Source organism: Miniopterus schreibersii, assembly GCF_964146895.1.
Source record: "Miniopterus schreibersii genome assembly, chromosome: 18".
Classification (NCBI taxonomy): Eukaryota; Metazoa; Chordata; class Mammalia; order Chiroptera; family Miniopteridae; genus Miniopterus; species Miniopterus schreibersii.
The window spans coordinates 8237445-8259525 of record NC_138121.1 but is presented as its reverse complement, the minus strand read 5'-3'; the positions used below and the strand labels follow the sequence as shown (position 1 = coordinate 8259525).

The 22081-nt window shown below is 48.2% G+C and overlaps 1 protein-coding gene across 1 annotated transcript; it reads left to right on the top strand.

Moving 5' to 3' along the window:
• Window positions 1-1093: 1093 nt before the first annotated feature.
• ACP7 (acid phosphatase 7, tartrate resistant (putative)) lies at window positions 1094-14278 on the top strand (the record flags this gene model as incomplete). Its single annotated transcript, XM_081118485.1, has 12 exons — window positions 1094-1214; window positions 6351-6551; window positions 6855-7037; window positions 7918-8041; window positions 8269-8331; window positions 8433-8547; window positions 8651-8758; window positions 8851-8908; window positions 8997-9064; window positions 9148-9219; window positions 12166-12303; window positions 13393-14278. 12 exons carry the CDS (start codon window positions 1094-1096, stop codon window positions 13456-13458), a joined length of 1317 nt encoding a protein of 438 aa, XP_080974611.1. The 3' UTR covers window positions 13459-14278.
• Between the last annotated feature and the right edge of the window lie 7803 nt (window positions 14279-22081).

Genomic DNA, 22081 nt, shown 5'->3' with positions numbered 1-22081 from the left:
CTGTGGGACCCGGGGCCCCGGCTGTCTGCGGCGCCTGTCACCTGGAGAAGGCAGGTCCTTCCGGGGGCTGGGACGGCTGTGGGCGGCGGGATGCCTCGGCCCGAGCCTGCAAACTCATAAATACCGCAGCCACACTGGTGGCCGGAGACGCGCGCGGGCAGCTGGCGCCCTCGAGGGTGAGCCGGGGACCGGGAGGGCGCCCCCGCCCCAGCTCCCGGCTGTGCCCGGCAGGTCCTCGGGGAGCTGGAGACCTAACTGGAGCCGGCAGGGAAGGGCTGCGGAGGAGGCGGGTGGGTATGCAGGTGGAGATGGGGTGGGGATGGAGATTGGGGTCCCAGAGGCGGGATGGGATGCTGGTGGGGGGGTGGCAGAGGGGACGGGGCGCTCCGAGCAGGGTGGACCTGGGGACGGGATGGAGGGTCGAGGTCACCAAGGCCAAAATGGACGCGGAAGGACGGGGTCCCCGAGGGCTGGGCGGATGCCAGGGATGCAGGGAATCGGGCAGAAGAAACTGGGGTCACTAGAAGCAGGATGGAATGCTGGGGGTGGGGTTGCCAAAGGGAACTTCCTGATGAGCCCCTCCCCCCCACCTCTTGTGCTGGGAGTGAGCTGCGGCCGAGCCAGGGCTCGAGCCCGGGGCCAGGTCCCAACCTGGGCTCCATCACCTCGGAGCCGTGCACCTGAATCACTGGGTTGCTAATTCTCCTAACCTGTGATAAGGGCTGCCGCTCGCGGTGCCACCGCCCGCCGGAATGCTGCGAGGCTCCCCCGAGCTAATCTATGCAAAGTGCTCAGGCCCAGGGAGGCCCAGGGAGGCCCAGGGAGGCCCAGGGAGGCCCAGGGAGGCTCCGAGAGGCTGGCTGCTCCTGCTCCTTAGAGACCAGTTTTTGTTTGTTTGCTCTCCAGCATCTGGGTAACCAGCCCCTGGAAGACCTCCCCTCCACCCGCCTCGCTCCTAGTGACATCCTGAGGTCGCCTGGTCCACCTGCACTCTCCACCCTCCCAGCCCCTCCTACTGTCCCTGAGGGGCTCTGACCTTCTGCGGCCCCCAGTCCCCTTCCCCTCCCCTCCCCCTCGCTGCCCCGCCCCCACCATGTGCTCCTTTCATCCATGCTGGTTCTGTTGCTCTCTGCTGCTGTTTTTCTCCCTGGGAGTCCAGGGGATCCCAAAGGATCCCAGCGCTGCCCCGGAGCAAGTCCACCTGTCCTACTCCGGTAAGTGTCTGTGACCCCTCCCAGGGCATTTCCCAGCGAAGCCCATTGGGTTGCGGGCTCAGGAATCCCACCCTGGTTGCTGGCTCTTCCTGAGCCTCAGTTGTTTGGCTCTGTTAAATGGGGATTACAAGCAGTGGTGCATCTGGCTGTGTGGGATGATCCTGGTGCCCAGCCTGTAGTAAGTGCTCTCCAGAGGGGGCTGCTATTGCTCTTGCTCATTGTGTCCCCATAAAGCTGCCTCCTGATCCCTGATCATGAGGTGGTGGTGCCCTGGGTATTGAGACCTTGGACCATGGACCCTTTGCACCCACACTCCCGGGGTTTGAACCTCAGCTTTGCTAACTACCTGCTGTGTGACCTTGGGCAAGTGACTTAACTTCTCTGAACCATGGGATAATAGTGTGACTTCATAGCGAGCAATAAATGAGATGTTACCTGTGAAGTGGCTTGGTGTGTAGCAGGCTGTGTGTGATCCAGAGATCATAGCTGTCCTGTGGCCCACAAAAATGACAGTCACATGTGTTTGTCTCAGGGCCCCTTAGAGCAGCTAAAGGTACTGAGAACCTCAAAGAGCTTTACTTTATGTGAGTTGTATCCATAGCATTTGCCATATTAGAAACCAAAACTGAGGCATTTGGAAATATTTATTGTCATTGAAAATGCACAAGAATAAACCCATTCTGCATTAAGGTAAATGACATTTTTCATGAAAAATAACTACACTGTACAGAGAGAAGAAATCTAATGAGAAGAGTGGCCTTGAGTTACATCTTTTTAAGTCGCTTTAATGTCTGGAGACCGCTAGGCCGCCTCACACCTGCTGCTGCCTCAGTCTGTTTCAATATGCTGCTCTGGAGGATACATACGGAGATTTGGTCTCACACAGACATGTGGTTGAAACAGAAGAGGATTTTAAAAGGGGTTTCAAATAATTGTGGCTATTTCTTTTTGCACCACAACTCAACCCTCCCTCCCTCCCTCCCTCCCTCCCTCCCTCCCTCCCTCCCTTCCTTCTTTCCCTTCCTTCCTTCCCTCCCTTCCTAATTATTTTAGCTTTTTATTTTGAAATAATTCTAGACTTACAGAAAAGTTGCAAAGATAGTACAGTTCCTGTACATCCTTCACCCAGCTTCCCTTAATGTTAATCTCTTATGCATCCATGGTACCATTGCCAAGCTAAGAAATTAACATTAGTATCATATTACTAACTAAGTCATGGATTTATTTTTATTTTTTGTTTTTTGGATTTTACTGGTTTTTGCACTGATGTCTTTATTCTAATCCAGGATCCACCACGTGTCTAGTCCCCTCCTATTTGGGTCTCTTCCTCAATTTTTCTTCATTTTTTTGTGTCGTTGACACTTTGAAGGAAGACAGCTTCTTAAGATTAGTTGCATTGTGGAATCGGAAACTGCGTGAATGAACTGGCTTTGGCACTTGCTGACCCAGTGACCTTGGACCAGGCACTTTGCCTGGAGACCTCTGTAAAAGGGACAACAATAAAATCCGTCTCACGGAGCTGCTGTGAAAATCCAGAGATCACAGCTGTCCTGTGGCCCACAAAAATGACGGTAGCGAATATACTCTTTGACTAAGTGCTTCAGATAGGTAACTCAATTAACCTTATTTTGGACCTTAAGCTGTAGGTACTGTTGTTACTCCCATTACACGAAAGAGTAAACTGAGGCTCATAGAGATGAAGAGCCTGACCCAAGCTCACACAACCTGGAATTTGAACCCAAGCAATTCAAGAGCCATGGTATTTGTTCTAAAACTTTAAGTTTTGTATGAATTTCAGATTTAACAAATTTTGCAAAAATATGACAGTTTCTATATCCCCCTTTTCCAGTCTCTTCTAATGTTAACATCTTACCTAACCAGGGCACTGTTATTTATACCAGTCACATTAGTGCAATGTTATTAACTAAACTGCAGATTTTGTTTGGACTTCACCAGTTTTTCCGTTGATTTAATTATTTAACATTTAGTTTTCATGTCTCCTTAGTCTCCTCCAATCTCCAGTTTCTCAGTCTTTCCTTACCTTTTGTGATTTTGACATTTTTGAGTACTGAGCAGTTATTTGTAGGATATCCCTCATGTTGGGTTTGTCTGATACTTCTCATGACTGGAACTAAGTTATGTGTCTTTCTGGCAAAATGACAAAGATGGGATGTCGTGTCCTTCCTAATGCCTGATGGTGACATGGCTTATGGCTGTTACTGATGATGTTGACCGTCAATGCTTAGTTCCTGGGTTTCTCCATCGCACAGTTTTTGTTCTTTAAATATCCTGGGGAAGATTCCTTGAGACTACAAAAATCGTGTTTCTTTGGAAACTTTTGCCCGCTAATATTAGTACCCATCGGTGAATCTTGTCTGCAACAATTATTAGTGTGATGTTCGCCTACTTGTGATTTTGTAATCTCCTAATTCTCTCTTTCCATCTAATTCAAATTTTACTCTAAGGAAAGGCTGTCCCTCCCTCCTCCATTTATTCATTTATTCGATTACTCATTTATCTCACAGGTGTTTATTTTATTCCATGGGTTAAAATCCTGTACTATCGTTATTTTGTGGCTCAACTTGTCCCTGACCTGGTCTTTTGCAATTCCTTCAGATTGGCTTCTGTGTTCTTTTAACAAAACCCCATCATTTTCTGAGCACTTCTTCACTATCTGGCCCCACAAATCATTCCAGGCTCATCCTGGATATTTCCTGCCCAGCTCTGGAATCGACAGCTTCTCCAGAGAGCCCTGATTCCTTCCATTGGAGAATGGGTAATTAGAAACCAAGATCTGAGCACTAGGTGCGCTCATTGCTACTGAGGAGACCTGTTTCTTGGCCCTCACAAATGGAGCTAGGCCACACACGTGTGTACGTTTATAAGCACATGCCACGTCTGTGTTCTGTCTTTCTGTATATATATTAAATACCATGGGATCGTACCGATACCTGCGATTTCAGTCCACCTTCAAGGGTTTACTTTTGCCTTCTTTCGTTGTTTGTAACCCTTTTCTCCAACACTGAGGACCCAGCTCAATACGCTGTCTACAACACACTTACCTACTTGCTCCGTGCTAGTATAGGCATGAAATGGTTTCAGAACTGTTCATCCGCATCCCTGGAGAACACCTACTGGATGACGGCACTTATGTGCAATAATTTTTCTCTGTTATCGTACAGTGCCCAGTCAAGACCTATTTCCCAAGGTTACTTTCCTTCCCCACCCCTTCAGCACGGTTACTTTATTCATTTTTTTAAAAATAGTTATATCCATTTGTTAGTGTTTATATTCCATGCTAGCTTCTCCCCACATCCTGGGTAGTTTTGTTAGTTCATTTTTCATTTGTATGAAGGAGATATGAAACATGGTTATAGTTCTAGGAGTCAGAATTTTTATACAAAAAAGATAGACTCAGAGAGGCATCCTCCCTCCTCATTCCCACTACCCCATTTCTCCTTTTTTCTACCTCTTTCTTTCCCATCGGTGGATGGGAAAAGAAACTAATGAAACTAATCCACCTCATGAAACTAATCCATCTCTTTAGTTTCTGGTATATCCTCCCTGTATTTCTTTTGTACAAACAGGCGTATCCTCGTGTATTTTCTTATATCTTCTTCCATGAAGAGTAGCTGACTCTATATACTCTTGTATAGTTTACTTTTTTAATTTAACTGTTTGTACTGGACATCATTCCATATCCTAGAGTTCATAGAGCTTGTCTTCTTTCTTTTTGATAGCTGCATAGTGCTCCACTGTATGCACATTGTAGAGTTTTATTCAGTCATTCTCCTAGGTATGGTCGTTTCTGATGTTTCTGGTATTTTGCCATTGCTCACAGTGAGGTCATGAGTAACCTTGTGCACGTGCGTTTTCATGTTGCTGGAGGAAGAACCCTTGCTCTTAACATTGCATTATACCTCATGATATTTTTTATATATTTTTATTGATTTTAGAGAAAGAGGAAGGGAGAGGGAGAGAGAGGTAGAAACATCAACGAGAGAGAAATATCAACACTGGTTGGCTACCCCTGTACGCCCCCCACCGGGCATGTGCCCTGCACTGGGAATCGCACCAACAACTTCCTGGTTGCAAGGGTTGATGCTCAACCACTGAGCCACACCAGCCAGGCCCTCATGATATTTTTAAAACCTTGATTTGGTTACTAACATTTAAGAATTTGGAGCAATCACTTAGAAGTCTGGATTTTTATATCTACCTATATATGCTCCTGGAGACATAAAAACCTCCATATAAAGATTTGATTTAGGGACTGACAGATTTGGTGGCACTGGGCCTGCTTCCTGCATGGCAGGTATCCTCAGAGCTGAGCGATGGCTGCCCCTTTTAGACCGTGCAGGGTCTGCAGTTTGCCACCCCCCACACAACTCCCTACTGCCTAACTCTTTACAGCTGGCCTTTTCCCTCATTTATATTACCTAGCTGGCCTCTAGACATCTGATCACCCTTAATGATCATGTATGTAAAATGTTTGGCACAAGGCCTGCACATAGTAAGTAATAATAATAATAATATCCATTCACTCATAGAACCCTAACTGTGCTAGGGACTGTTTCAAGTGCTTTACTTATATTTATTTATTTTTTTATTTTATTTTATTTATTTATTTTTTTAAATATTTTTTTAATTGATTTCAGAGAGAGGAAGGGAGAAGTAAAGAGAGATAGAAACATCAGTGATGAGAGAGAATCACTGATCGGCTGCCTCCTGCACTCCCCCCTACTGGGGATCAAGCCCAAAACCCAGGCATATTCCCTGACCAGGAATCAAACTGTGACCTCCTGGTTCATGGGTTGACCACTGAGCCACATCGGCCGGGCTTTACTTATATTTATTAATCTATGCCTCATAACAACTCCATAGAGTAGATATTATTATTATTCCATTTGACAGATAAGGAAACTGAGGCTCAGAGAGGCAGTGACTTGCCCAAGGAAAACACAGATTGGAAATGGCAGAGCTGGGATTGAACTTGGGAAGTTCCACAGACTTTGTCCTTAACTAATGAGTCTTCAGGAGCTGTTAATCATTGCCTCCCCCTCTGCCCCCCTGCACATCCCTCCCTGCCCTGCCCAGGCCTCACTGTCCAGCCCCATTGTGTTCCTTTCTGCCCAGGTGAGCCAGGCTCCATGACTGTCACCTGGACCACGTGGGTCCCAACCAGCTCTGAAGTACAGTTCGGGCTGCAGTTATCCGGGCCCCTGCCCCTCCAGGCCCAGGGCACCTTCAGCCCCTTTGTGGACGGGGGCATTCTCCGGCGGAAGCTCTACATCCACCGCGTCACGCTGCGGGGGCTGCTGCCAGGGGTCCAGTATGGTGAGAGGGGTCCCAGGCCCAGGTGAGGGGGGAATGGAAAGAGGAGTGGGGTATGGATTAGAAGCTGCCACTGGCAGGCGGCTCAGGCTGGCTGGTAATGCCTCTGCTTATCTGCAAGCCTATTATCTGAGACCCTGGGATAAAAATGGAAGGTGCTGGGGACCTGGGGTGAGATGGACAGAAGGGACATGGGTCAGGCCTCTTCAACTCCCTACCTCCTCCCCCTACTAAATGAAAATGGGTGGGGGCGGAGGAGACATACTGGGGGCCCCCAGCTGACTGTGGCCTTTCCCTTCCCCCCAGTTTACCGCTGTGGCAGTACTAGGGGCTGGAGCCGTCGGTTCCGCTTCAGGGCCCTAAGGAATGGGCCCCACTGGAGCCCACGTCTGGCTGTGTTTGGGGACATGGGGACAGACAACCCGAAGTCCCTACCCCGGCTGCGCAGGGACACTCAGCAGGGCATGTACGATGCTGTTCTCCATGTGGGTGAGGCATTGGCAAGGGTGTGCCTGGAGGTATGAGGGGGGGGAGCTTGCTGGGAAGCAAAGCCAGGACAGTGGAGGGGCCTGGGGCAGGGGCCGGTGTGGTTCTGAAAGGACTGGGGATGAGACTGGCCGTGGAGATGGTGTCTGGTTGCTGGACAGCCCAGGTTAAATCCCAGCTCCCCTCCCTTAGAGCTACGTGCACTGGTTATCTCCTCTGAGTTATCAGAGCTAAGACGAGTTCAGAATTCATAGGACTGTTGTGATGACTAAGTTGACACTACCTGGAATGTTGTAAGTGTCAGTTATTACCATGCTGTTGCGACTCGAGGGAACAGGAGCCAGATGGGAGGTGAAGATTGGGGCTGCTATGGTTCAAAGCCACAGACTCTGGAAGTGGACTCCTAGGGCTGATTCCTGAATATTCACTAACCTGCTCTGTGACCTTGGGGCAAGCACTTAACCTCTCTGGGCCTCAGTTTTTCCACCTGAAATGGGATAATAACAATAACACCCACCTCAGAGGGTGTTTTAAAGATTCAGATGATGAAGCATGTAAAGCATCTGGAACTGGAACTGGTGTAAAACCAGTACCAGACTACATTAGGCTTAATGGTGTTGCTCCGGGAGGGCTCAGGATGGTGCGGGCAGAGATGGAGGCCGCTGTGATCAGAGCACAGGGGACTAGCATGGTCCTGTGGGGGTCTCAGGGCCAGAGGTTCAGGAAACACTTCAAGTGGGCGTGAAGTAGGGATCAGAGAACTGGGATGGCTTGGAGGCAGAGGTTGCCCAGCCCACACCTGAGCAATCAGGTCTCTCAATTCTGGTGAAAGCAGAGCTGGGTCTGGGTCCTCACTCTCCCTGCCCCCTCTGGTCCCCCCCAGGAGACTTTGCCTACAACATGGATCAGGACAACGCTCGCGTTGGTGACGAGTTCATGCGGCTCATTGAACCTGTGGCTGCCAGCCTCCCGTACATGACGTGCCCAGGGAATCATGAGGAGCGCTAGTGAGGACCAGGGGCTTCGGGGTGGGCCCAGGTGCGGCCAGTGAGAACAGACGTGTCCTTCTTAGTGTCTCACCTTAGTCCCTCATGCTTCAGCAGCCCATGTGTGGTAGTGAGAGGAAAGGAGAGGAGGGATGGGTGGGAGCCAGACTTGACCTCAGGGTCCTCGGGAGATGGGGTGGGCAGGGCACCCAGGCCCTCCCCCCACCCTTTCACTTCCTTTTCTCCAGCAACTTCTCTAACTACAAGGCTCGCTTCAGCATGCCAGGGAACAACGAGGGGCTGTGGTACAGGTAACCTGGGGAGCGGAGGGCTGGGGGGCTGACTTCCCTCCCCTGAAGAATGGGAGATGAGCGCAGACCCCATCTCTGATCCATGCCCTTTGACCCCTCAGCTGGGACCTGGGCCCTGCGCATATCATCTCCTTCTCCACCGAGGTCTATTTCTACCTCCATTACGGCAAACACATGGTAGAGAGTCAGTTTCACTGGCTGGAGAGAGACCTCCAGGTAACCTGGGTGGGGGTCCCCCATCACCTCTTGGCCCTGCCTCCCCTCCCCTCCCCTCCCCTCCCCACCCACCCTCTCCTCTCACTCGGGGCCTTCTCTCCAGAAAGCCAATAAGAACAGGGCAGCTCGGCCGTGGATCATCACCATGGGTCACCGGCCCATGTACTGCTCCAACGCCGATGTGGATGACTGCACGTGGCATGAAAGCAGGGTGAAGACCCTCCCCAGGGCAGGGTGCTGGGAGCCAGGTGGGGGTCTGCCTGAGTCACTCCCTCACTCCTTGTCGTCCCCCCCCCCCCCCAGGTTCGAAAAGGCCTCTACGGCAAGTTATTTGGATTAGAGGATCTTTTCTACAAATACGGTAAGTGACTGGGGGGGGGCAGTCCCCATCTCCAGGTCCCACCCTCCACCTGCATTCAGGGGCCTGATCCCCACTTGCTCTGTCTCAGGAGTCGACCTGCAGCTGTGGGCTCATGAGCACTCGTATGAACGGCTGTGGCCAATTTACAACTACCAGGTGAGGCCCAGGGAGGCCGAGGGCTGTCAGACCCTCTGTTCTGGTCCGGTATGACTCACCCCTCTCCTTTGCCCCCTTCCCAGGTATTTAACGGCAGCCAAGAGATGCCCTACACCAACCCTCGAGGCCCTGTACACATCATCACAGGATCCGCTGTGAGCAGGGCGGGGAAGGGTGCCTCTGGCTTCCCTCTTCTTGCTCTTTATTGAGGGTCAAACTTGTGCCAGCCGGGGTTCTGTGTGCTTCATATGACCACTCTCACTAACTCAACCCTAGAGCTTATGTACACCTAGCAACATGCCCATTGTACAGATGTGAAAACAGAGGTTCAGGCAGTAAATTCCTCATTCGAAGTCACAAGTTCAATAGGTGGCAGGGGTTGTGGGTGCTCGCCCTGGGTCGACTGATGGATTCCTGGGCAGAGGGCTTGTTGTTATTATTCTTGTAACTAAACTCCAGACTTTATTCACATTTCACCCCCTTTCTCACCAATGGCCTATTTCTTTCCCAGAAGCCCACATTGTATTTAGATGTCTTCTTAGTTTCCTCCAACCCGGGACAGTTCCTCAGTCTATCCTGTCTTTCATCTTTCACATATTTGCAGACCTTGTGTTTTGCAGAATGCCCTCAGTTTAGGTTTATTTGACATTCTCTTGGGCTGAGACTTGGGTTATGCATTTTGGGCAAGACGATCACAGCAGTGATGTCGAGTCCCCTCAGCGCATCATTCCAGGGAGTACGTGATGCAAGAGTGTCTCTCCCCTGGAGGTGTTTTTCTGAATCATCAGCTTAAGGAGGTGTCTGCCGGGCTCTCCACCATAAAGTTATTATAACTTCCCTTTTAAGTAATAAATATCTTGTGGGAGATCCTTTTAGACCATGCAAGTGTCCTGTTTCTCCTCGAGCTTTCACCCATGAATTTTTGACTGGCAGTAGGTCTTGCCTGCAACAGTGAACACTGTGGTGTTCTCCTGGGAGCTTCTACTTCCCTCACTCCTGGGCTTATTAGAAGCCTCTTGCAAGGAAGAGCTGTCCCTCTGCCGCCTTTATTTGGTTGGTTAGTTATTGATCTATACTGATGTGGACTCATGGGGAATTATTTTATTCTGTGGGCTATGATCCAATGCTTTTGTCTATGTTGATGCTCAGGGTGCTTGCTCTGGCCCCTGGGAACTCTTCAGGTCGGTCCCCTGCCGCTTCGATGTGCGCACTTCCTTACTCTTTGGCACTGCAAGGTGCTCGGCATCTTCCTGTGGTTTTCTTGCCCCCACCTCGGAATCAATCACTTCTGCAAGCAGAGAAGGCTCATTTATTATTATTATTTTTTAATCTTCACCCAAGAATATTTTTTCCATTGTTTTTGAGAGAGAGTGGAAAGGAGAGAGAGAGAAACATTGATGTGAGAGAGATACATCGATTGGTGGCCTCCCGTATGTGCCCTGACTGGGGCTGGGGATCGAGACTATAGCCGAGGTAGGTGTCCTTGACTGGAATCGGACCCGAGACCCTTCAAGCTGCAGGCTGACACTCTAACCACTGATCCAAACTGGCGAGGCCTAACCACACTTGTTTTAATCTCTCTGTCTCTCTCTGTATATATTTTTTAATTATTATTTTCAGATCCAATGAAGAGTAAGTTGCAGAAGTTATGCCCTTTCCCCCCTCTGTCCGTATTTCCTAAAAAACAAGGACATTATCTTATCTCTTATCTACAGTATAATCAAATTCAAGTAGTTAACCTTGATAATATGCCATTATTATCTACAGATCTCATTCCGATTTAGCCAGTTGTCCCATTCATGTCCTTTAAATCAAAGCAAAGAATTTTTTTTCTGGCCCAGGATCCAGTCTAAGATCACATGTTCTATTTTGGTGTCTTGTCTCTTGCGCTTCTTTAATCAGAAACATTTCCCCACTCCGTCTTCATTCTTCCTGACCTTGAAAATTTTGAAGAGTACAGCAAAATCGTGCAGAATATCCCTCAGTTTGGGTTTGTTTGATGTTTGCTCAGATTAGATGGAAGTTAACACCTTTGTGGTAAAAATACACAAAAATGATACCATGTTCTCTCTCAGGGCATCCTCCCAGGAGGCACGTGGTATCTCTTTAAGCCTCAGTTTCCCATGTGGATGTGGTAGGGATCTGTCTCATTACTGATGTTCACTCTGATCACTTGGTTAAGGTGGTGTCTGCGGCCTCTCCACCATAGTTACTTGCTTCCCTTTTACAATTAACAGGTGTCTCCTGGAGAGATACTTTGAGGCTATGCAAATATCCTCTTACACCTCAGACTTTCACCACTAGTTTTACCATCTATTGATAATTCTTGCTTCAATCAGTTATTATCATGGTGGCTGCAAAACGGTGATTTTTTGCGCTCCCTCATTCGCTGGCGTATTCTCCTGTAAGGATGAGCACTGCCTCTGCCCCAGGCATTGGTGATTTTAAAAAGTCTACTTGGAGTGTCTACTGTGCGGCGAGGGCTAAGACCCCCCGATTTCTTCTATCCTGCAATTGTGTTTTCCCTTTAATGACGTGTCCTGGCCTCTTTCTGTATTATGCTGCTTTGTGATGCTTGTGCTACAACCTACTTAACTGATGGGCATTTGGGTGGCTTCCAGCTCATGGCTTTCACAGAAAATGCTGCTGTGGACAGTCTCATATGGCCATGCACTTTCTAGAAGGCCTGGGTACAGGAAGCCTGGCTGGGTGAAAACACTCAAGTGTGAGCATTATTGAGGTCAAGTCTTTTTTTTTTTTTAAATATATCTTTATTGATTTCAGAGAGGAAGGGAGAGGGAGAGAGAGAAAGAGAAACATCAATGATGAGAGTCCTTGATCGGCTGCCTCCTGCACGCCCCAGACTGGGGATCGAGCCCACAACCCGGGCATGTGCCCTGACCGGGAATCGAACCCCAATCTCCTGGATCCTAAGTTGATGCTAAATCGCTGAGCCACACCTGGCTGGGCTTGAGGTCAAGTCTTAACTGACTTTGTCTCCCTTGGGGACAGCAGGGTCCCGGCTGGCAGGTTGTTTCTGCTCCTCTGCGGGTCCTCCACCTGCCCCAGCCCCCCCGGGTCTGAACGGTTGTCCCCCGCAGGGCTGCGAGGAGCGACTGACCCGCTTCACCCTCTTCCCTCGGCCTTGGAGCGCCGTGCGGGTGAAGGAGTACGGCTACACGCGGCTACACATCCTCAACGGGACTCACGTCCACATCCAGCAGGTGTCCGATGACCAGGTCAGTGAGGGTGCCCGCGTCACCAGCCTGAGTGGCCAGGCTCAGCGTGCTCTGGAGCCGAGGATTCTGGAGCCAGGGATCCTGCCTCTGCTACTTACCAGCTAGGTGACCTCAAGCAACTTCATTTTGAGCCACAGTTTTCCTATCTGCCAAATGGAGACGTTTCATAGTTTCTACCTCACAGGATTATATGGGGGTTAAGTTAATTATTATATATAAAGTGCTTAGAACAGCTTCTAAAATGTGGTAAATTCTGTAGCTATTTATCAACATGAAGCAAGGGGAAGAAAAAGCTGGATGCTGGGAGGTGGGTAAGGGAAGCCAATACCATGTGGGCGGTCCAGGTGGCTTAAGGTTCAGTGGACCCAAATAAGCATGACACACATTTCTTTATTTTTGCCATTGTAATTTTAAAATAATGATAATCACTATGATTTGTTGAGCACGTATTATGTACCAGATGCTGGGCTAGACACTATATATATTTAGTAGCACTTTAATCACAACAATGCCATGGAGAGGATTTTCTTTCCATTTTACAGATGAGAGAACTGAGGCTCCGAAAGAGGAAGTAATTTTCCCCGGGGTCACACAGCCAGGGGGTGGCAAACCTGGGATCTGACCCCAAAGACCATGCTCTTTTTGTTACAAGTAATTACCATTTGTTGAATGGCACATGCACCAGGGCTGGGCTTTTGTGTGTATTATTTTTTTCAGTCCTCCCTGTTTATAGAGCATGGAAGTTTGGCTCAGAGTCGGTTCATGTGCTTAAGGCCACACACAGGGTGGCTGCACTGGGATTAAAGCCAGGTTTGTCTGACTCCAGGGTTTGCGTTCCAATAGCAAGAACCTATATGTACACAGGCCTTGCCAAATAGCTCACCTCATTCCCACAACACCTATGAGACAGGTACTATTACTATCATCCCCACCTTGCAGATAAGGGAAATGGAGGAATGGAGGCTCAGAGATCTGGCAACTTGCCCGAAGTCACACAGCACATCAGAGACAAACCTGGAATTTGTACACAGGCTACCTGACGCCAGAGTCTAGGCTTTCAGTCCTTATGTCTGTTTTTGTTCCTTGTAGGATGGGAAGATTGTGGATGACGTGTGGGTGGTGAGACCCCTGCTCCACCGGATGATGTACCTCTAGGGATGGGGCAGCTCAGAGCCTTGCCACCTTGGCTTGTATAACCGGACACTACCCAGGCCCGGCTGGGGGGTCAGGGCGGGCCTCGACTCCCCTGCCTTCCTGAGGACCCCTGTGGGTGAACGCAGCCCTGAGGGAGCTGGGCAGCTCTCCCCTCCTGGAGAGGTGGGGGGTCCTGGGGCTGTGTTGGAGGGCAGTTGTGGACAGACAGACACACAGGTGGGTGGCACCGCCCTGCCCTGCTGCATAGCACTGACTGGGCGGGGTGCCCACAGGGCCTCGGGAATAAAGAGGCTTATGGCTGCGGCTCCGGGGACTCTGCACTTCTGCTGGGGATGCCCGCTGGGGCGCCCCCCATCGTGCTTGTGGGGGGCGAGAGGCATCGCCAGCCCCTAGTGGGCAAGGTGGGCACGGCTGTCATGACACCACTGTCCAGCAGGTGGCGACAGTGACTTTCTCCCCCTAGGCCAGCCCTCAGTGCGCCAAAAGCCAAAAAGTGCTAAGGACTGTCTGTCCCTTTGTGCCACAGTGTCCCAGCCTGGCACTGCCTTATCCTGGAAGCTGAGAAGTGCTAACTCACCCGCCTCCCAGCTGGGGTGGCCGATAAGCCTTAGGTGCTCACAGCCCTGCGTTTGCTCCCCCCTTTTCCCTCCTTCCCGTTTCCCATCTTCCTTTCATTTATTGACTGTTATTTATTCAGCACCTACCATGTGCCAGACCCTGTTCTCAGTACTGGGAGACAGCCATGAACAGGATAGAGACCTCTGCCCTAGTGGAGCTGACGTTCTATCCAGGTGACAGACTGCAAACCCAATAAATAAGTAAAATATATAATGGTGTCACTGTTTAGTGATAAGTGCTCCGAAAAAGCAGGGAAAGGGAGGGAGAGTAGGGGAGGATGTCTGAGGCAGGAGCCACACGAGGAACCACGTGGCCAGTGTTCGGGCAGAGAAACAGCCAATGCAAAGGTCCTGAGACAGAAATGTGCCTACCCTGTCAGAGGATCAGTGGGGAGGCCAGTGTGCCCAGAGCAGAGAGAATGAAGGAGAGATGGGGGCAGGGAGGTGATGGGGCAGGTTGTGTGGGGCCTTGTGGGCCACAGGGAGGACTTCCTCCTCTATCCTGAGTGAGATGGAGCCACGGGAGGCCTCCCCCGAGGAAGCCCAGGATTTCCAGCTCTGCTGACCTCACATCTGCTCTTCCACTGTGTGGACACTGGCAGCCTCCTCATATCTATTCCCACCCACTCCCCTCGGCCCAAGGCACACTGGCTCCAGCAGTTTCTTCTTTTTAACCTTATTTTTATTGTTGACACTATTACAGATGTTCCCATCCCCCCCTTTGCCCACTTCCACCCAGCCCCTGCCCCCCTTCCCTCTGGCCATCACCTCGAGGTTGTCTAGGGCTATGGATTGTGCATATATGTTCTTTAACTAATCCCTTCACCTTCCTTAAGCCAGTCCCGCTCCACCTCCCCTCTGACAGCCGTCAGTCTGTTCCATTTGTCCATGCCTCTGGTTCTGTTTTGTTCGTCAGTTTATCTTGAACCACTCCAAGCTCCTTCTCGCTGTGGGGCCTGTGTGACTGGGTCTTTGTCCTTTGAGTCCCCTCTCCCCTGCTCATCCCAGGCAGGCACCTTCTCAGCCTCAGGTCCCAGCCTTTCCTGACAACCCAGCTAAAAGAACCACAGTCACTCTGTCCCACCCTGTTTACTTCGTTTCTAGCTCTTAGCCTTGGACAATTCTCTCATTGATTTGTTAACTGCTCATTGTTAATCTGCCTGGCTGGGCTGGGGCTCTGTGAGGGCCCCAAGGCCATCTTGTTCATTCCTGGGTCTTTCACCTCCACCAACCCCTCCCAGACCTTTCTCGGACTGGGTTAGGATCCTGCCCCCCTCACCCATTTCAGCCCAGCCCTTTCTGGGCCGGCACTGTCTGGGGGTGGGTCTGTCTCCACCACTGGACTGTCAACCCTGGAGGGTGGTGTCTAAGGCTGATCCAGCCCAGCCCAGCCCAGTGCAAGATAGATGCTTAACAGATACTTGTCGCCTTAATGAAGGCTGCCACATGCCAGGCGCCGGGCAACGCCAGGACAGTGGTGAGTCAGAGCCAGTCAGGCCATGTGGGAGCCCAAAGGCAGATGAGGAAACCTGGTTACCCAACATGGGTGACAAGCAATAAGAGAATGCCATGGAGGGATGCTCCAAGCCCATGAAGTCACCGGCTGGGGAGTCGTTCATGGCACAGTGCAGGCAGGCTGAGCAGGTGTCCGTGCGGCCTGGCGGTCTCTGTGCGCGCTGGGTGAGGTCCGAGCATGCCCGGGCGATGGGGCCCCCAGAGAGCAAAGGCCTGGACCGGGAGCCACACAGAAACTGGTTCCAGTCTCAGCTCTGCCACTTCCTGCGGGACGTGGAGCCACCAGCCCTCTCTAAACCTGTTTCTTCATCTGTAACAAAAGGATGATCCTACTCTGTGGGTTTGTCTTGGGATTAAATGAGTTGAGAGCCTTGGTCTGGTCCTTGACTGCTCTTTTGTTCATGCCCCACATTCAATTACCTAGTATGTTCTATTGGCTTTGTCTTTAAAAATCCATCGAGAATTTGTCTCCTTCTCCCACTTGCAAGGCCCCCCACCCCCCGCTCCTGTGTGCCTTAGCTCTCACCTCCCGCTTGGTCTCGCAGCTCCTGTTCCTGCCTCCACACTCTGTTTGTCACATGCAGCAAAGGGACCTGTGGACACCTGCGTCAGATCATGTCGCTCCCTTGCCTGAGACCTCTTGTGACTCCATCTCACTTGGGGTAAAAGCCAGTGTCCTCCCTGTGGCCCATCCCACACGACCTGCCCCCGACACCTCCCTGCCCTCACGTCCCACTAGCTGCCCTCGCCCACTCTTCTTCAGCGACAGTGGCCTCACGTCTACCAGGTTACCCTCCTGGGTTTGCACTGGCTGTTCCCCGGGCCTGGGACTCTGTCCCCACGCACTCACCTGGCTCCCCCCCACTCCTTCAGGCCTCCGATCAAATCTCATGTTTTCAGTGAGGCCTTCTTTGCCACCCGTTTAAAAAGTGTTCCATCCCCCACCTCCCACCCCCTTTCCCTGCTTCATTTTCCTTCGGGCCATTCAGACTCTGTGACCTACTCTATGGATACATGTTTAATTACGTATTTATTTATGCTCCGTGAGAGCCAGGGCGCAGGGGATTCTGCAGCCCTGGCAGCCAACACATAGTAGTTGCACACTGCAGTTGTTTGAATGGATGGAAGCTCGCGGAAGGAAGGAAGGAAGGAAGGAAGGAAGGAAGGAAGGAAGGAAGGAAGGAAGGAAGGAAGGAAGGAAGGAAGGAAGAAGGAAGGGAGGAAGGAAGGAGAAATACAGGTAAAATGCTTAACACAGCAGGTGACAAATAGGGATGACAATGATTTAGGTGAACCAGATAAAGGCCCAACCCTTGGGGCTCCCACTGCTGGGTGCACAGGAGACAGGCACGAATGGCTGATTGCGACACCTGTGATGTGTGACACGCACGGGAAGTGACAGGTTGCAGTGCCAGAGACTCAGGCTTCTGGGAGACAAAGCTAAGGCTTTCGGAGGCTACACAGAGGCCTAACAGGACTGGGATGAGCGCTCCCAGGAGCAGCAGCAGGGCCCAGGGGCAAGCAGGAGGTGGCCGATCGATGTCTCTCTCTCTCTGTCCCTCTCCCTTCCTCTCTCTCTAAAATCAGTAAAAACATATAGAAAAAAATACTGTACTATCGTGCTCGCTTTGGCAGCACATTGCTAAAATTGGAATGATACAGAGATTAGCACGGCCCCGCCGAGGGTGGCACGCAGTCGTGAGGCGTCCCATATTTCTCATTTGGCAATAGATGCAAATATTGATGGATCATGTTGTACGTCTAAAACTAACACAGTGTTATATGTCAAGTATATCTCAATTTTTAAAAAGAAAGAAAATACTATCATACGATACGGGTGAGTTTGTAACCTGTTTTCCTTTCCCACCTAAATTAACATGGGTATAATATCATCTCCATTCTGTGTTTTGGTGTTTTGTATTTTGTTTTTCATTTTAAAAAATAAACGTTATTTTTGAAACAGTTTTAGATTTCCAGAAAAGTTTCAAAGATAGTACAGAGTTCCCATAAACCCCACACCATTTCCCCTGTTATTAAAATCTTCACCTTAGTGAATACATTTGTTACCATTAAGGAACCACTATTGATATATTATTATTAACTGAAGTCCATACTTCATTCTACTGAATTTGAAAAATGTTTAAATGTAACTCTATTGAGATGTAATTTAATACAATGAACTTCGCTCTTTGAAAGTGTACACTTTGAGTTTTAACAGATGTGCATTCCCAAGATACCACCACCCCAATGAAGATTCAGAATATTTCCATCACCCCACTTTCCCTCCTATCCCTTTGCCGTTAATCTTCCCCTCTGTCCCCCAGCCACAGGCAACGACCAATCTGCTCCCTGTCACTATAGATTTGCCTTTTCCAGACGCTATCAGTGGAATCAGATAGCATGCAAGCCTTCAAGATTGGCTGCTTTCACTGAGCCTAATGCATTTGTAATCCACCCATGTTGCCCGGCTTATCAATAGTTCCTTTTATTGCTGAGTAGTGTCCCATGAAATGGATCTGCTGCAATGTATTTATCTGTTAACCAGTTCAAGGACATTTGGGGTTGTTTCCAGTTTGGGACAATTATGAAAACAACTGCTTTGTCCACCCTTGCATATATTTTCATTTCTCTCGAGTAAATACTTAGGGGTGGGATTACTGGGTCCTGTGACTTCCTCATTCTGTGGCTGTGTGGGTGTATTTCATGGCATGTTTTGAGCTTTGCCATCACCTTATTTTATGTTATATTATTTATTTGTTCATGTGTTTATTTGTTCATGTTCATTTTGAGCATTTGTTCTCTGAGAAAGAAGAGAAATAGGGGCCTAGACTCTGAAGCCAGGCTGCCTGTGTGACTTTAGAGAATTTACTTGACCTCTCTGTGCTTCAGTTTGCACATTTGTTGAATGGAGATAACAATAGTGCATAGGGCTGTTGCGGAAATTAAATGAAGTTGTAAAGGGCCTGATATATAGAAAATACTGTTTGGAGTTATCATTATTCAACATGTTTGGCACACAGATGGCATTCAATGAATACATTTATTGAATGAATTTGAGCCGTCTCGTCAGCTTTGAAGTCAGACCTCCTAGTTAAAATTCCAGCAAAGCTGCTCAGAGGTGGTGGGACTTTGCTCCACTTCGCACCCTACTCCCATGCCTCAGTTTCCTCACCTGTTAAATGGGGCTAAGGATCCTATCTTCTAGATAAGTGAGGAGGATTAGGTAAGATCATATAGTGTTTAGAGAGGCTGCAAAAATGGAAGCAACCTAAGTGTGTAAGGATTGGGGAATTGTTAGGTATAGTATAATACACCATTAAAAAACAATGGTGATTTAGAAAATTCTTACTAAAAAGGAACACCTAATGATGACTAGCTGCTCATTTGCACCTCTGTCTGTCTGTCTTTCCCTTTAAGAACAATTTCTAGAAGGAGAATTGCTCTATCAAAGGGTGGGCAGCCTTGTTAAGTCTTTTGATGGATATTGCCAAAAGCCTGCCCCAGATCAGTGGCATACGTGGGGTATGAGAGTGGCTGTTATCTAGTATTTCATCAGCACTGATTATAATATCTAAAAAATATTTTTAAGAGATGAAAAAAGGGGATCTTTTTGATAGTGTTAAAGAACAAAATTCAACCAAATAAATTTGAGGATCTAATGGGCTTTGTTAAGTGATTCATGAATGAAGCAGCACCCCATCTAGCAACTAGAAGGGAACTCTGAGGAGCTGGAAGATTTCAATAGGCAGAAGGAGGGTGGAACTAAGAAAAGAGTGGGTTTTTTTCAGGCAAGGTCACCCTCACCTTCCCTTAGGGGAAGGCAGGGAGGTCTTATCAGGCAGATTACCTCAGTAGTGTTGATCAAGAAATTCCTGACTGATTGGTTTAAAACTCCACTCACGGCAGAAGCTGGAACTGCAATTAGGTTAGTTATTAAGTTTTGTTTTGGTGACTGGTTTAGCAAAAGTGACTCCATTTTGTCTCGCTCTTTCTTTCTTCCTTTCTATCTTTCTTTCTTTTTTTTCTTTCTCTTAACAATACCCATCTCATTAGTTTCTTGTTCGCCAACTCCATTTTTTCTTATCTTTTGTTTGTATTTTTAGTTTTTGTTCATCTCCTTTGCCTATTTTTCTATTGTATGTTTGCCTTTCATATTGATTTTTAAATGCTCTTTACATATGGTGAACAGAAAGCTTTGCTTGCCATTCATATATTGTCACTCCTCTTTTTCCTTGATGTATTGAAATGTATCATTTTTATTAAGCCAAATCCGCCTCACCTTCCTTTTCTGTTTCTGTCCTTTGGGGGTCACCTTCTCACCACCACCTTTAGAACCTTTCTCTGTAGAAGACTCTTTGGGGCTGATTTTTTCTCCCAGAACCCCAAAGTAAGAGGGCCTGATCACCCATCCTGAGTAAGCCCTTGGAGCAGGTCTGTCTCCAGGCTTGTTCCAGGGGTCTGATCTTTGACTGAGATCCCCAAATAAATTACAAGGGCACTTACTTAAAGTCTAATCCTTTGCAATTTGTGCAGGGCATTGAAGAGGCAAAGGCTGCACCTGGCCCTCCTCCCATCACTGTGACCCGAATAAAGTGTTGTCATTTCAGTTACTAGCCTTGTTTTTTGTTTTTCTTTTTTTAAAAGCGTGCAAAACCAAGAATGTTTAATGCTGGCAAGGATACTTTAAAGGGCACATTTCCTCTGAATGCTGGTGGGAGTGCAAACTGGATCCCTGTAACACAATTGGGCGATGTGTGCTCCTGACCGTGGGGAGGCAGCAGAGGGCAGTTAGCGAGCACCTGGGAGTCAGCTGGGGATGAGCCCCATTAGCTTGTGCGACTTTAGCAAATGAAATTACTTCTGTAAGCCTCAGTTTCCTCTGTGAAACAGGGATAGTCAGAGTCCGTTAAAATTGCATGGCCTAGAACCATGCATAGAAATGCTGGAAACATGGAAACTGTCACTATTATTAAATGTTAAAGACGTACATTTCTTCTGACCCAGCAGTTCCATTTGTGGTAATCTATTCAAAGGAAATAATAATAACTATTATTATTTTAATTTTAGTTTATTGATTTGAGAGAGAGGGAGAGAGAGAGAGATTTTGTTCCACTTATTTTTGCATTCATTGGTTGCTTCTTGTATGTGCCCTGACTGGGGATCGAACCTGCAACCTTGGCATATTGGGATGATACTCTAACCAACTGAGCCATATCTGGCCAGGGCCAAAGGAAATAATTATTGATGTGCACAAATATTTGGATGCTTGGATTTATTTATGGGGGGAGGGGAGATTATTTATAGCAGCAAAATATCACAGCTTAGAAGGTCAACAACAAAAAGTGGTTGAATAAACTAGAGTTCATTGATAGAATGGAATCCTACAGGGCCATTAAAACTAATGGTCGCTCTGGCCCAGTTGCTCAGCTGGTTGGAGCCTCCTCCTGTGCACCAAAAGGTTGGTGTCCCATTCCCGGTCAGGGCACCCATCTAGGTGATATTTTGATCCCGGTTGGGGCGTGCATATGGGAGGCAGGCACAGATGTTTCTCTCTCACATCTCACATGGATGTTTCCCTCTCTCTCTTTCTCTTTCTCTCTCTCTCTATCAAGATCAATGAAGGCATATCCTCAGGTGAGGATTGAAAAATCCCCCCAAAATTAAAACTAATGGTTTTGAAGAATATTTAATGGCATGGGAAGATACTGGTGATATAATCTTGTTTTAAAAAGATGCAAAATTCTTTACTATTTTCCCTTTTTTATATGTTTTTAATTTTTCAATTATAGTTGACATCCATTATTATATTAGTTTTAGGTGTACAGCATAGTGGTTAGACATTCCTATAACTCACCAAGTGATCCCTTCCATGCATAGTTATTGCAATATTATTAACTATATTCCTTATGCTGTACTTTACATCCCCGTGACTATTTTCTAACTTACAATATGTGCTTCTTAATGTCTCCACCTTTTTCACCCAGTCCCCCAACCCCACTCCCATCTGGCAACCATCAATTTGTTCTCTGTAAAAAGACACAAAATTCTTTATAAATGTGTTTTTGGTTTTTTTAAAAAATGTAGTTTAAAATACAGGAAAAAAATGACTCATCATGCAATCATTCATTCATTCATTCATTCATTCATTCATTCAGTGCTTCTGTAGACACTAATTAAATGCCTATCATGTGCTAGATAGTGTACTGGGGCAGGGGAGATGCACTAAACACGTAAGAGTATTTCTGAGGAGATGGAATTACAATTCATCCAACCATCCATTCAACAAATGTTTATTGAGCATCTAATCTACATGCCAATAATGCCAGTGCACTGGGCATACACAGTGAACAAAAACACAAAAATCCATGCTCTCATGGGGCTGACATTCCAGCAGGGGAGACGACCAAAAACCAATAACTACACATAGCTAATTATCCAGTATGTTAAAGGTGATTTGAGCAACGGAAAATAAGAAAAAACAGGCACCGTAA